Source organism: Trachurus trachurus (assembly GCF_905171665.1).
Source record: "Trachurus trachurus genome assembly, chromosome: 9".
Lineage (NCBI taxonomy): Eukaryota > Metazoa > Chordata > Actinopteri > Carangiformes > Carangidae > Trachurus > Trachurus trachurus.
Genome location: NC_139895.1, coordinates 7177314 through 7192407, shown reverse-complemented (window position 1 = coordinate 7192407; position 15094 = coordinate 7177314). Strand labels below are relative to the sequence as shown.

Here is a 15094-nt window from a genome sequence, read left to right as displayed (position 1 = left end):
CTCCTCCTTTTTAACGCACTACCTGTTATTATAAAGAGATGTGCTGTGGATAACTGCTAACACACTCTCTCTGTGACAGCTTTGCATTCAGAGATGTTTTCTTTAGATTAACACTGAATCAAATGATTCTGTCTAACGGGAAACACACTGTATGTATGTTAACCTATCTATAGACTCTGTTAGAAACTATCGTATTTATCCAGCAGCTGCCACATATAAATGTATTTCCAAAAAGTATGAAGAAGGGTATTGTGGGTATCGGCAGGTTGTGAAGGCTCAGATAAGAGCCAACGTGCACAAATCATGCCAACCTGTACATCAGGATTGAACTATTCGTCGAAATCATATCAAAACTACAGTAGATACAGTGTTAAATACGTCAAAATAGACCATATATCATCAGAATTATCCAGCTACATAGACAACCTGGTACAAAATCCAATCAGCAGCATCATTCATTGTATTTTTCAGTGATAATTAAATGTAGAAATTCCCACTCCCTCTACAAGCTAAATGGTCACAATAATACCTAATGGTTCAGTAATGCAACATCCCTCGAAACACTTTGAAATGAAGGTGTTAAGCACAATTTCTACAACTTTATTTGTCCTCAATGGGGCAATTCATTTGCAGGAGTGGCATAGAGCATAAAACAACATACAAACACAAAACACTGACGTAAGCAATGGACAGACAACAGATATTGACAGTCAAAGGCAATAAATAATTGATAAAATTGAACACACTGTGCTGTTGCTAGACCAAGATGGCACAACGGAAAACAAAATCACCTTTCAATGGTAAAATAAGAAGTACAAACAGCCGTCGACCACCCTCCATGCAGCCCAGAGGAGCATGTTTCAGCTTCAAGTAGCCGCTTGATTACAACTTCAACTGTGACATGGACCCATCGCGGGTGAAATTAGTCTAATGCTTCTTTAACGAACCTTCCTTCACGGTATGTTCAGCCTGAAAGTGAAGCTAATCGTACAGGAAGTGTAAATGTAAATGTAAAGTCAACGGAAAGTGGCAGAAGTGGCGCCGCGTGAATCGGCGTCTTCCACACGGACTTGAAAACGTTAGCTTGAGCAAACATTTTCCTAATAAGAGGGAAAAAAGCAGCAAAGGACTTGATTTTTTTTTTTTTTTTTTGCGTTACGTTTTGAGATCGGTCCAAGTTCAGACCGACGAGCAAACACGGCGAAAAACATGGATTTAAACGGAAGAAGCAAAGTGGAAATTCACTTTGCATTTTAGTCTGAATGCACCATTATACACTAGTATAGCTAACACTGTCCACACAAGCCCTGCATGCTAACTGCTCCACCTCTGTGCTGCTGGGTTGCAGTGTGGACCGGGCGAGGACTCACACAGGACATTCCTGCAGTCGGACCTCTACATCCATGTCGTCATCTACGACCACAACATCAGGACAGTCTGAGCTCCAGACTGCTGCTGCTGCTGCTGCTGCTGCTGACACGTTCCTACATATGGCACATATTGGAGCGCACTGGAAGCCTCTAATTTGACCGAGTCGCTGTAGTCGCACCATCATTTACAAACTGTTCCCCTCATATCATGCATGCCATCTGGGTGGAGGTGCTGCAGTAAAAAAAAAAAAAAAGACTTTAAACTGAGGATTCCCAGAGGAAGAAGTGGGCGGACTGGTGTGACAACTTGGATGTTTCCTTTACAAATAACTTCAAATTTGTGACATTATTTTTCTTCTACACTGCAAAAAAGGGTCTTATTCTAATCTAGACGTGGCCCCTATTTCGTTCTCTTTTTTAAAATGTATTTATTATTATTCCGCTCTACATAGTGAGGACCGAGGCCCAGATTGGCTCCGTTTGTTTGACATTCCCTGAGCAGCGGTCGTAGTTGGGGGCAGGAACCTGCTCGGGGGACCCCGGGCTCGTTCCATGGTTTTAGCCTGGCATGTTTTGGGCTGTTTGTCTAAACAAATTAAAGGCGTAAGAGCTTTGAAAGATGATGGGGGTTTGCTTTTATGTCCTCCCCCAGGCTGCGGTAGCTCCAGTCGGACTGGAAGAATGGGTAATGGGCTTAAAGCATTCCGCATGTTCCCAGATGCAGGGCACACTTTGCAGGACATCAAAGTGCTCTATCATTTACATATTAGTCACTCACTCTGACATTTTTTAATGGAAGACGACTCCACAGCTTCTTCTTTAAAAAAAAAAAAAGATTTAGGACGTACTGAGGAAGTTAGGCAACTGATTCCCTTTTAATTACTGGATTAAATTTTTTTTTTTTTGCTTTTACCATTTAAGCACATGGTGGGAAGCTCTTCCAGTAACATTATCTGTGTTTACAAGCAAACAAATTACAGGACCGTTGTTATTTGTTCATAAGTTAATTTTCCGCCGACTCATCAGAAACAGACACAAGCAGTAATGTGCTTTCTGTCGGCTCCTTGAAAACAAACGGAAAACAAAAAATTCACCTTTCAATGGTGAAAGAAAAGAAAAGTTCGACATTACTTTTGGAAATATGTTTATTTGCTTTCTTAGAATCAGATATCTGTTCTAGGGACGACTAGATGTCCACTTGGCCCCCGGGGCGATGGACATTTTGGAGCCTTTCCTAAACTGGAGGAGTCGTATGGGGGGTGCGTTTCATATGACGTTGACAGGCCTTCAACCAACCAGAGGCCTCAGGAGACAGCGAAGTAACAAAATCCACCTATCTGCAACTTTAAAGCTCATAAATTAACATTTCATACTTTATTTTTAACGCCAACAATAAAGTTTCTCCTTTGAAACAGTATCATTTATTTTGACCTGCAGACTCGGCTATAGGCTGGCCTCACAGTAAGCCGAGCCAACTGCCTCCTGGTTTTATCTAGAAAACAAATAACTTTATTTCCTTCTTTAAACAACTTAGTTCTTTCTAAGAAAAACCTCTCACGTCTCCTCTGAGCCTCGCTGATACCAGAGCAGCCTCCGCCGGCCGGCTGCATCTGTTTGCCTGTTGACTAAAATCGAACCCCACTGGTCTCATTGAAACAATATGTGACACAGGGATATGGGTTTTGGTTCTGTAATAGCAGAGGGTTTGAGGAATGGGGGTCTGGTTTGGGGTTTTCCTAGTTAGTGTTTCTGTTTTTTGGGGTTTTGGTTTTAATTTTTCTTTGATTTTTTTTTTTTTTCAAAGATGTGAGTTCTGGGGTTCAAAGTATGTCTAAAAAATAAAAAAAAATCTGTGATTGAGTGGGTGAAAAAAATGATTTACTTTTTTTTCCCCTTTTTCTTCCAACATATTTTTAAATGTGTGTTTTGAGCTGCTTCTGATAAAATGGCTCTAAGAAAAACTGGATTGTCTTTGCTTTTGTTTCAACAAAACAAACTGGACGGACCAGGATTAGAAGCACATTTAGATATTCATTTTTTTCCCCTCCAGCTCTTTGTAGAAGCCCAGATTTAACCAGGACTGTCCACCTGACCTCCTCGCTCTCCAGTTTCTGTGTCGTCGGGCATTATAAGAACAGAAACAAAAAACTAAGTTACTGGAAGTGCACCCAGACAGATCATGTGTCTGTAAACTAATGATTTCACAATAAAGTCTAATTTAAATGGTTATATCCCTCTTCATTTCTTTTACTGGGCTTTTAAGCTGTTGGGGTTTCAACTGAAGCGTGGTTTTATTGGTTTGAGGCCTGACTTGCCCCTAATATACACAACATGAGGTAAAGAGGTGGATTCAGACTGAACTGGGCTCGACATAGTGCAGCCACTATTTGGCCAGTTTCACCCTATTTTGGTGTCTCGACCTCTGTGGCATCTTTAAGTATCTGACGTTTCATTAGCAGCTTTTGATGGATGAAGACTAAACAGCAAAGTTCTGCATTAAACCAAAAGTGCTAAAAACAAATCATACCTATAAAAAAAATATATAAAAGTTGAACAAATGCAGTTTTGTGACCAAATTTATACGACTTGGATTAAGACAGTTTATTTCTAGCATGAGGATGATGATGTGTTGGCCGAGGAGTTACTGGTGCCGACGATGCACGGATGAAACTGATGTCTAGCTCTTAAAACTTGTTGTAAAAAGTGAAAAAAAGAAGATTCAAGAACGATTTCAGTACAATTGTTTTAACACATATCAGCACTCGCTTTAAGGCCTTGTTCACACTGCTGCTCCAAATTGGATTTTTAGTATATCCAGATTGTATCTAGTCTGAACGACTCTGCTTCACATGAGTTGGGACAGAAACAAGCACAGTTCACCGTCGTCTGTGTTTGTTGGGGTTTTTTTTCTGGGCGTAGCCTGTTGCCATAGAAATCAATGTGGATAAGACACATACATGCAGATCAGATCAGGTCTGATCACTTGCAATATGTCATGTGGACTGTCGATCAGTGAGACCAGATTCTGTTACACTTTGACATGACACCTGTCATAAAAATCAGTAAATACTTGTGACAACTGTCCTTAAGTGTCATTCGGTGAGTTATGTCACTTTTGATGTAAAGTTAAAGCAGAAGTAAGCGATCCGGTCGTTTTGGCTAACTTCTTGTCAGCAGATGGAGTTAGCAGTCCCCTCCCTCGTCCCTACGTCACCACATTCACGCGCATCCCTTGGCTGCACACACAGAGAGGACTGCCCCTTTATGCTGTTCTCTCTCCTCATTGGATAAAGGTTGTGGGATACAAGGAAAGTTTTCTCCTCGGCTTACAGCAGAGCAGAGTGACTGACAGACCCGTGTTTCAGACCAAACACTCTATGTAAGTGATTGCTGTCGGAAGATATAACTATTTAAGACTTATATTAACACAAACATTCCGCTTACTTCTGCTTTAACGTTGTTTGGGATGTCCTTGTTATGACAGCTTGATATAATTTTTAAAATTTGGCAGTTAGGTCTGCTATGACAGGTTATGTTGTCTTTATGTCAAGCTGTCATAATAAGGTCTCAAACAATGTTAACTTTGCATCGAAAGTGACATAACGACACTTAACGACAGCTGTCATAAGTATTCATTGATGTTTATGACAGGATAAATGTTGTCCCAGATTCTGATCAGATTAGCAAAAAATCGGATTTGGGCTGCAGTGTGAACAAGGCCTAAGAGACTCGGTGATGACACCAGGACACATGGTTGGTGTCCAGACCAGTCGCCACCTCTCTTCAGCACAAAACAAAACAATAAAACATAATTTAAAATACAGTTTTTCCAGCCAACAGCCATCGTTTAATAAGAGACGCTTCAATCTCTCAAGACAGTGTCGCTGTGTTTGGTTCATGCTGGATTTAAAACCTGTAGCATCGGCCTCTGAGCAGGAAAGTGATTCATGGTGAGTGACGAGTTCTCTCAGTGCAGCGCGTGAACCAAACCTCCGGGCCGTTCAACAGGCGTCACGTTGACACTCATGAAGACGGACGACACTTTAAGTTCCCGCCTCACTGTGCTGCTTTGTCTTGTTGACTCTTATCAGGAGCTGCGTCAGTTCCAACATGTAAAAACTCATCTGTATTATTATGAAATATAATATTAGTCATCTCATTTTCTTATCACACCTACTCAGATCAGCTTACAGATCTGATACTTTTAGATCATAAATAAACACATTTAAAGGGATAGTTCAACATTTTGGCAAATGCAATCCATTGCCATAATCCCTATAGTCTTGGCAATAGGTTCGTTACCTTTAATTGTCGGTGCAAGCTTTTTTTAGAACGGCGGAGCAGAGCCGCGAGCTGCTCAGAGCTACGCTACGGAGGCTCATGGGATTTCTTGGTTTCCCTCATCAAACTCATCAAATACACAATCCAACAACTCCAAAACGCTCTGGTGGACAAGTTGTGACCTGCACATTCACCACGCTATGAGATAATAACAGGACGTTACCAGACGGAGTTGTTTTAGAGGTAAAAACTGCTTGATGAAAAACTGTCTCCGACGGGAACGTGCATCAGCGGTTTTGCATGAATTTCCCTCTAAAACAACTCTGTCTGGTAACGTTCTGTTATTATCTCATAGCGTGGTGAATGTGCAGGTCACAACTTGTCCACCAGAGCGTTTTGGAGTTGTTGGATTGTGTATTTGATGAGTTTGATGAGGGAAACCAAGAAATCCCATTAGCCTCCGTAGCGTAGCTCTGAGCAGCTCACGGCTCTGCTCCGCCGTTCTAAAAATAGCTTGCAACGTCAATTAAAGGTAACGAACCTACTGCTATGACTATAGGGATTATGGCAATGGGCCAATTTGCCAAAATATTGAACTATCCCTTTAACTCTTGATATTCAATGGCTTGTGGATCACAGGTGTTGTGATTATTGATCGATTATTGTGAGTTGGCTCCAGCTGACGTCACTGCCCGTCTCCTCCATAGGTTGCAGGGAGGGGAGAGGCGCGCGTGGACTGCTATGAAGGACACGGCATGCTAATATTATTGCCATCAGATGTCCAAGGGCGGGGAAATGCCCTAATCATTTCCTCCCGAGTGCCCCTGAAAGAGAAGCCCAGTGGCGAGAGGGGGGGTGTTTAAACCCCGCCTGCATGGATGGGCTGTTTGGGCTGTTTGGGGTGAGTGGGGGGTGAGTGGGGTAGTGGTGGGGGGGTTGGGAGTGGGGAGTGGGGACAGTACAGCATCCGGATCGGACCGTGATGGTACAGGATGTGTGTGCTTAACTCCATTGAACAAAACTAAATAGGGGAGAGAGCCTTTAATGCCGACAATAAGCCGCTTCATTCAGCAGCGCGGCCCAGACGCACAGCTCAGGAACCAGGCAGGGAGGAGGGGGCTGCTGCTCCGCTCTGCTCTGCTCTGCTCTGCCGCAGCACTTTGGGAACTGGAAATCAGTTCAATAAATCGATGGAATGTCCTTTAATAAAAATATTTTTAAAAATCCGCCTCGAATCAACTGACAAAACAGCCTCCTCCAGCTCCTGATAACACCAGATAATTTGTCCCCAGGCTGAATGTGCGTAAAAGTATCCCGAACAGGAAACTCTCTCTCTCTCTCTCTCACTCACTCACTCACACACACACACACACACACACACACACACACACTCAGAGAGAGAGAGAGAGGGAGAGAGAGAGGAATACCCAGCTGGTCCCACAAGCCCTATAATACCAAGCACAACATGCTTTACCTTCAATGAAAGCTGAGACGGGGGCACGGTTGACTGCTGGTCCCAGAAATCAGCTCAGAGCTCGGATACTGAACCAGGAGCAGCTCGGCTCGGCTCTGTGGGACTTTTATCATCTGCTGCCTGCAGCACGTTTAGACCTGCAACTTATCAAAAGCAGAGAGACAACTTTGGATAACGCTCTTATATATATATTATATATATATTTGAACTTTCTTCTCCTGTCCACCTTCCTCTCTCTCGCTGTGAACTGGTGTCAGAGGTGATGGTCTCATTTCCCCACAGAGGACTGTTCCTCAGGTGATGGTATGTCCTTTTGGAGATAGGGACAACTTCAAGGTTTTTCCACAGCTGTTTTATTTTTTTTATTTTTTTATCTTTGCTACCTTCGCTTTGGCTCGAGCATGGCTCTCTACTCTCGGTTTGTGGTCGTGCTGCTTTACGGATGGAGTTATCTGTGCGTTGGATACTGCGCGATGCTGAAGACAGACAATATCCCCGAGAGACGAAAGGTGGATTTTACGCATTCGGTGGATAAAAAGCATCCGGCGAAGGAAGAGCAGGATCTGCTTTTACAGGATACAATGACGGAACACATGCAGATGCTTTACGCCAAGTACAACCGGGCTGGATTTCCCTTCAAGGACGGAAACACCGTCCGCAGTTTCAAAGCGCACTGGGGTACGTATCCAAACTTTTACGCATGTTTACACCACGGGTTTGTGCCAGTCTAGAGAGGGAACACGTACACGACTGAATGTATAGATACAGGAGATACTTTTATTTCAGTTTTGCTCACTTTGATTTATACGCACAAGTGCAACAACGAGCCTTTTCTTTGTGGAGCGTGTGCGCAATTTAACCGTATTGTAAAAAGAAAAGAAAAAAACCACTAACGTCAATAAAGAAAGAATAATAAATCCTGATTTTAGCCTTAAAACTAATAAACTAAAGGTGGAAATCGGTGCCGTTCATGTGCAAAAGTCTGCTGAGCTGAAACTGAAATCCACCTGTTGATCCAGTCATGGAAATGTGATCAACCTGTTACCTCCTCCCTCCCGGTGCCAGAGGCAGAGATTCCGCACCACATCTCCGCATATAACTCAAAATTGTTTGCCGCCACATTTGTTTTCACGCCTTAAGATTTTACTGTCAGATAGTCTAGACAGATTTTCCCTCGAGCCAGCATCTGGCAGCTGCCCAGTCTGCCTGTGTGTGTGTGTGTGTGTGTGTGTTGCAGGCAGCAGAGTGTGTGTGTGTATGTGCATGTGTGTGTGTGTTCACTGCACACTGAGATTCTGCATTTAAAGTGCTTTTACATGTGTTTTCTCCGGGATGTGTTATAATAAATTAAATCTTATGAGGCCGAAATGACTTGGAGGCTTCGCTGTGTTGTTATCACCGGGACACGGAGACTGTTGAAGACAGTTTCCACTCGGGGTCAAGTTTTCGTTAGATTATACTGCCTCCTATCGCCTGTTAGCTGCATATCAAAGCTTATAAAGGGTCAGTTCACCCAAATTAGTAACATGTTTTTTTGTTTTTTTTTTCTTTTCTTTTCACTTAACCCCCAGTGGTATCAAGCCAGGCAGATGGTTTTGGTTTTATTTGGCCAGGTTCTGGGATATCTTGAGGTTACAGCCTCCACCCCGTTACAATGAACATGAGAGGAATTTAAATGGTGTTGCTTAAAGCACTGGAATACTATTTAAAACAAAGTCTCTTTCCAGAAACATTGTCCTGGTTACTCGGGATGATTCACTGAGAAAGATTTTCCCCTGGAACTACTATCCTCAGAAGAAAGGGTCCATTTTACAGCTGTTAAAATTGTGGACTGTCCTTAGAAACCAGGAGGAAAATCAGTTTATATTCAGTTTTTAATCCGATCTTTTCATAATTTAAACACACAAACCATGGCTTATCAATAAAACCATTCTTATTTAATAAGATCATGACCATCATAAGTGATAACTGTGTTTTCCTTATCGTTATATGCACAGGTACCATCAACAAGAAGCAGCTGCAGATTTTCAACCTCACTTCTCTCACCAAGTCAGAAGACGTTCTGTCGGCCACTCTTCATTATTACATCGGAGACCTTCAGAACGGCACCCAGGGCTGTTCCCGGTCCAAAAGCTGTGCTCGCCACGGCCCCCGGAGGCACAGCCACATCCACATGGTCATCTGGAGCTTTGCCTCCACGGATAACAAGATGAGGACTCTCGGACACGTTCGGATCAACGTGTCCACGCTCTACAGGGACTTCATATCTTGGCAGTGGAAGGACATAACTCGCGTGGTCAACCAGGCCAAGCACCACGACGAGCTGCTCATCGGGATCGACGTGGCCTCGCAGGGGCCCCAGCCGTGGAAGAAGCTCCTGTCGGACCGCTCGCCCTACGTCCTGGTCTACGCCAACGACTCTGCCATTTCGGAGCCCGAGAGCGTGGTAGCCACCCTGCAGAGACACCACTCGGTGGGAGGGGAGGGCTCCGCCGCACACGGCTTCCACAAACTGGGACTGCGTGAGCACAACAGCACCGAGCAAGAGCAGCCACAGCCCAGACAGAAACGCTCGGTGAACGTTCTGCTCCCATTGCAGAACAACGAGCTCCCCGGGCCCGAGTATCCTTACGAGACGACCGGCTGGGACGAGACGAGTCCGTACGAACCTTTTGAAAACAAGCAGGCCCGCCGGCCGCGGAAAAAGACTCGCAAGAACCAGCGGCACAAGATGCCCCTGCTGCAGTTCGACGAGCAGACGATTAAAAAGGCGCGAAAGAAGCAGTGGAACGAGCCCAGGAACTGCGCGCGGAGGTACCTGAAAGTGGACTTTGCCGACATTGGATGGAGCGAATGGATTATATCGCCCAAGTCGTTTGACGCATACTACTGCTCAGGGTCCTGCCAGTTCCCCATGCCAAAGGTGAGACAAAGAGTCCTGTAGTGACCTATGTATATGCAAGATGAAACTTAGATAAATCAAAATCAATCAAGGCAGCAATTTAACACTTCCACCAGTACTGGTTCTTTTGTCTCGGGATTTCAGGCCTTTAGATTTTATTTGCATGAAACAGGAGGGAATAACTCTGTGGTAGACCCGGTCATTACCCATAGACCTTTACACCTTTTCATAATGAGGGTTTGAAGGCCTGAGGTTACACGTCAGGCCTTGGTCCAACACTTCTAACATACAATCTGGTTTTCCCAACCGATTCTAGACTGTAGGCCAGGAACTGTTGACCAAACGGCCTCATTATATGTTTTTTTGCGCTTTATTCATGCAATATGGGAAACATTATGTAAATATAACAGACTACGCTGGGCTATCGCTCCCTTGTTTACTGCCACTGTTACTGCTCTGTATTATGTTAATTCAGAACATTTACATCAGAAGCCCCTGAGGCCTATCTGTCTTATATTATAGATGATAATACCACAGACAGAAATGTATGCCATCTGCTTTAATCTTCAACTGCCAAAGATGAACCAGATACACTGGTAGCAGTTCCTCCTCCTGCCTTTTATCCCGCGTATAGAATATTGAAGGAATGAAGATCAATAGGTCTTTGAAGATTTGTATCAGAGCTAAATTTACACAATTTAATGAACAATGATTAGTCCAAGGTGGAGACCTACTGTGCTAAACGTGCAGCTGAAGTGGTCAAACTTCCAACAGGAGCAGGTGGAAGACCTTATAATAGGTCTTGAGGCAAGGCAAGGCAAGGCAAAGTAAGTTCTTGAGGAGGTCCAACCTTGCAGGGAGGACCTCGAGTAAAAGTTTCTCTAACACCAAGTGGTTCTGCACATTTTGACAGAGCTCACAAAGAAATAAAAGAAACAAAAGAAGAAAAAAAACTTACTTGATGTTTAACACTAGCTCCCTCCTGCAGCTCGTGGCCCCCTGGTGACAAGATAACATCACAGGTATTTTAAACACGGCCGGAATGCACGAGCTCCATCCACTTAATTCATTACCTCGGAGTCACCGGCCTTTGTAGTTGGATGTAATTAGTCCCAGAAGTAAGGCCCAGGGCCTGAGGCAACCCCCTCCTACTCCTCCTTCCCCTCCTCTTCCCCTCCCTCTCCTGAAGGTTTGCCGCTCAGTCCGACAGGCCTGTGATCCTGTGATGTTGCTTCTCCTTTGTCAGGTCCGAGCTTTAGAAGCTGCTAAATAGCTGCTATTAAAAGGCGCTCCGTGACGTGCGGGAAGATCCCTGCTGTCACTTTAGTGGATCCCGCTAAGACCTGAAGCAGCTGATCAGGTGATACAGCTGTGTGTGGGAACCGCTGGCTTCCTCTCAGGCCGTCACCACTTTGATCTACCTGCAGCTGCACGTTGGATGCACTGTTAAATCATAGGTATGCTAACATGGCAAATGGACTGTGAAAGTTGTCAGCTGGGATCCAAAAGGTAGATACCTTTATATGGGGAAAAAAAGAAGGTTATTTCAACTTGGGTCTTAGTTCTGTGTATTTCACCTCTGGTTGCAATAAGACTGTCCCCAACCAAGTTACATCAAATGAGCATTCAGATGATCAGACTGACTGAAAACAGTTGATCCAGATTAACTAAACCACTTTATGCACCTGAAATGTCTAAAACTACAAGAAAACGATTTGCATCCACAATTACGGCAAGCACACTAGTTCAAAATAGAATAAAAAAGTTATTACAAATGCTATCAGTGACAATTGTAAGATTCTCCAATGGTGCTTTCTGTGATCTTGAATGGTAGCGGGGGGAATGAGTTTTCAAAATAAAACCCAAGCTGTCAGATCTTTCCTTCAAGTTTGTCTTAAAATAAAAGTTACATAACAATATAATACTGACTAGTGTAAAAGGCAAATGTTTGCTTTACAGATTTATTCCTCTTTTCTCAATGCATTTTAATTTAAACCTTTGATAAAGTTGAATAATCCTCTCGTCCCTTTTGCTTTAGGCTCTGAAGCCCTCTAACCACGCCACCATCCAGAGCATAGTGCGGGCAGTGGGCGTTGTCCCCGGCATCCCTGAGCCGTGCTGCGTCCCAGAGAAGATGTCTTCCCTCAGCATCCTCTTCTTCGACGAGGACAAGAACGTGGTGCTCAAAGTCTACCCCAACATGACTGTAGATTCCTGCGCCTGTAGATAGTTTTTTTGTTTTGTTTTGTTTTGTTCCTTCAAAGCCTTTTCACATAAAACTAAATGTCACACAGAAAAGAAAGAGAAAAAAAAAACAAGTCAACACATGCAGCCAAAAACAACAACTCTCTCCTCCTGTTCCTTTTAGTCTATACACTCATTTCCAAACACCCATTTTGAAACGCAACTTCCCTTTTGCACTGGAGGAGAGCCTTTTTTTTTACTGCCTGTTGTTCCGGGTGAAGAGGAGACTGGTCCGTTCGTGGGAAGGGATGGATCGTGTGAGTTATCCTCGTGGAAGATAACTGGAATGGAAAAGTCAAAATCTCCACGCTCCGATTTCACCTCGACTGCTTATTATCCCCCCGTGTCTTCATCATCGCTGCTCAGGTGGGCGATCACAGCAGGGTGAACGCGATCACAGACTCACTCTCAAGATATTTTACAAACACAGATCGAGGCATAAGAGACAAAAACTGAAGGAAAAATCACTTTTCAGGAAAAAATGATCTCAGTTTGAACTGAGGTGGGGGAGGGGCGGGGGGGGGGGGTCATTCTCATCTTTCTCTTCTTCATAGCTTGAAGTTGTCTTTGGTCATTACCACAAAGTCACCTCTGCTCGCACTTGCATGGTTTTTTGTTACTATGTGTATGTATTTATGTCTGTACTATCACTGTGTTATTCACTATATGAGAAGTTATTGTATAATTATTGGCTTGGCTGCTATAGAGAGATATATTAGGTTCCAAAGCCAGAATTTGTGATGTAGACGGTAGATAGCCTTACATATCTGTGTTTAGATCACTGCTCCCGTGTTTGTACAGAAAACCCCGCATTTTAAGAGTTTATTATATCCGGAAGAGTAAGCTACTTTTCATTCGTGGTCTTCGTTAACAGTCGGCATGGGCAGTTTCTGGAGGAGACACACGATGCCATTGCTTCGCCATGGGAAAACGATCAAGCTTTACGAGATTTCATTTTTGAAAGATAAAGGGATCGAACATATCAAGAGGAGAAACTACTATATTAAACAAGAGCTACAGTGCAAGTGTAAAAAAAAAAACATCGGACTCTCAAAGCCACTTGATGCTTGTGTGGGATTTCGAAACCTTTGTTGGACCCAATCATTTCAGAGAGGAATCAAATAGGTCACGGGACTTGGTGTGAGGGGACCTTGTTTGTTTTTTGGCTTTGTTTCAGTTCAGAAGATGTTGACATTACAATTCAGAGTCATACAGCATGTAATGACATTTACTATGAGGAAAAACTATCATAAACTCTCAGAATGCTTCTAGAAAAGTCAGTATCGAGTCAATATAAAGTGCTGGTCTGGAATCAGTGTTGCCTTGAAAACATTATCATCATCATGTTTTGTTTTAACTCATTTCATTGAAGTATGCCCAGATGTTTTCAAGGTTGTGATGGTGACGTACAAATCAAATTGACACTGTTTACATCAAGTGCTTCGGCAACTGGTGGCTCACAGGCCAAAACCGACAGTGATCTGTCTAATCACATTATTAGTCCTCACACAGTCACTGTAGTGCACGGTGCAAAGAGCTTGGTGCTATGACAGTGCTCCATCTTGGCAATAACAGTTAACAACAGAAAACATTTCTCTAAGTGATTTCCCTTCATAATAAACACACAAGAATGTTCAGTTGGTATTTGTTTTTTGTTTTGTTTTTATGAATTTTATTTTTATTCTGGAAAAAAAAAAAAAACAGGAAGTTCCAAATGTTATGTTATGCTTGCTTGACAGACCTCTGAAGCAGACGTGATATAAAGATATATCCAGACCAGAGCACCATGTGAACAAACAACAAAGCAAATTCCAGCATAAATGAGCCTAATTGATTAGAAAGAAACTTGCCGACCTTCGGTTTACAGTGAACGGGACTGTCTTGTGTGGAAGGACACCTCTGAGATAAAGATACAAAAGAAAAACAAAAATGAGCTGTATATTGTGAGCCAGAGAATTTTTTTATTTTTTTTTGACGGCATAGATTTTTTTTTTTTAAACCTACTTTTCTCAGCAGTTTTCTTAATAAATAAATAATGAATATGATGAGCAATACATATAATATATAATTGATTGATCAGGGAGAGCTGATCTGTTTTTCTGGGTCGCATTAACCCTTTAACGTTACTGTATAGAGTGGTTTTACATAAATCATGAGGAGATGTGTTAATTGATCACTTGTAACTTACAACAGGTCAACTTTAAACATCTGGCACATCTGGGGGTGATGGGGGGTACAGCCAACGTGTCGTAAACGTTGCCTCAGGTCGTGCATTATTGTCAGAGTTCATCAAACCAAATGTTTATCCAGAAACATCGCAGCAACCTTTGTTTTTCTATAGACTTTGTACATTGTGTTTGTATATAGCTCCCTGTATGTCGATGACACTCTATTGTCTCCTCGAGATGGAAGTGCCTTTTGAATGGGTGGATTTCTGCTTTTCAAAAGTTTGATTTGATTCATGAGCTGGTCAGAGGGACCTGGCTGTTCTCAGCTCAGTTTGCTATGAAGCTGAAGTCAAAGCTGAGAATCCTTTTTTTTTTTTTTTTTTAATGGTACAAAATAGTTGACAGTGAGTGAACATAGTGCATATTCTTTTGATAAGGATGCTCGTCAGTGGAAATTATTCTATTATGTATTTCAAATAATTCACTATTTTGATATTACAGAGACATTTATTTTGTGTCAATAGCTATGGGCAGATTGTTTAACTTTATATATTTTGTACTGACACTTTTTTTTTTCCCAGTTTGTGCTTCCTCATCTTGTGCCAATACAGATTTTTTTGTTTAGCAATGCATGCTGCAGAGTGGAGTGGCCTCC

At 42.8% G+C, this 15094-nt stretch overlaps 2 protein-coding genes across 2 annotated transcripts in view; both read left to right on the top strand.

Moving 5' to 3' along the window:
* The window catches only part of cfap299 (cilia and flagella associated protein 299), a gene marked incomplete at both ends in the record, with an annotated part of 91574 nt that extends 90133 nt beyond the window's left edge, over positions 1-1441 (top strand). Inside the window, one exon of the mRNA XM_083979937.1 lies at positions 1349-1441. Within this exon, the coding sequence (XP_083836063.1) occupies positions 1349-1441 (93 nt within the window). The remainder of the gene's footprint in view (positions 1-1348) is intronic.
* Positions 1442-7526: 6085 nt separating this feature from the next.
* On the top strand, positions 7527-12257 carry bmp3 (bone morphogenetic protein 3; the record flags this gene model as incomplete). The annotated part of the gene is made up of 3 exons (XM_083979288.1): positions 7527-7803; positions 9123-10048; positions 12066-12257. The coding sequence occupies 3 exons, from the start codon at positions 7527-7529 to the stop codon at positions 12255-12257; spliced, it is 1395 nt and encodes a 464-aa protein (XP_083835414.1).
* Between the last annotated feature and the right edge of the window lie 2837 nt (positions 12258-15094).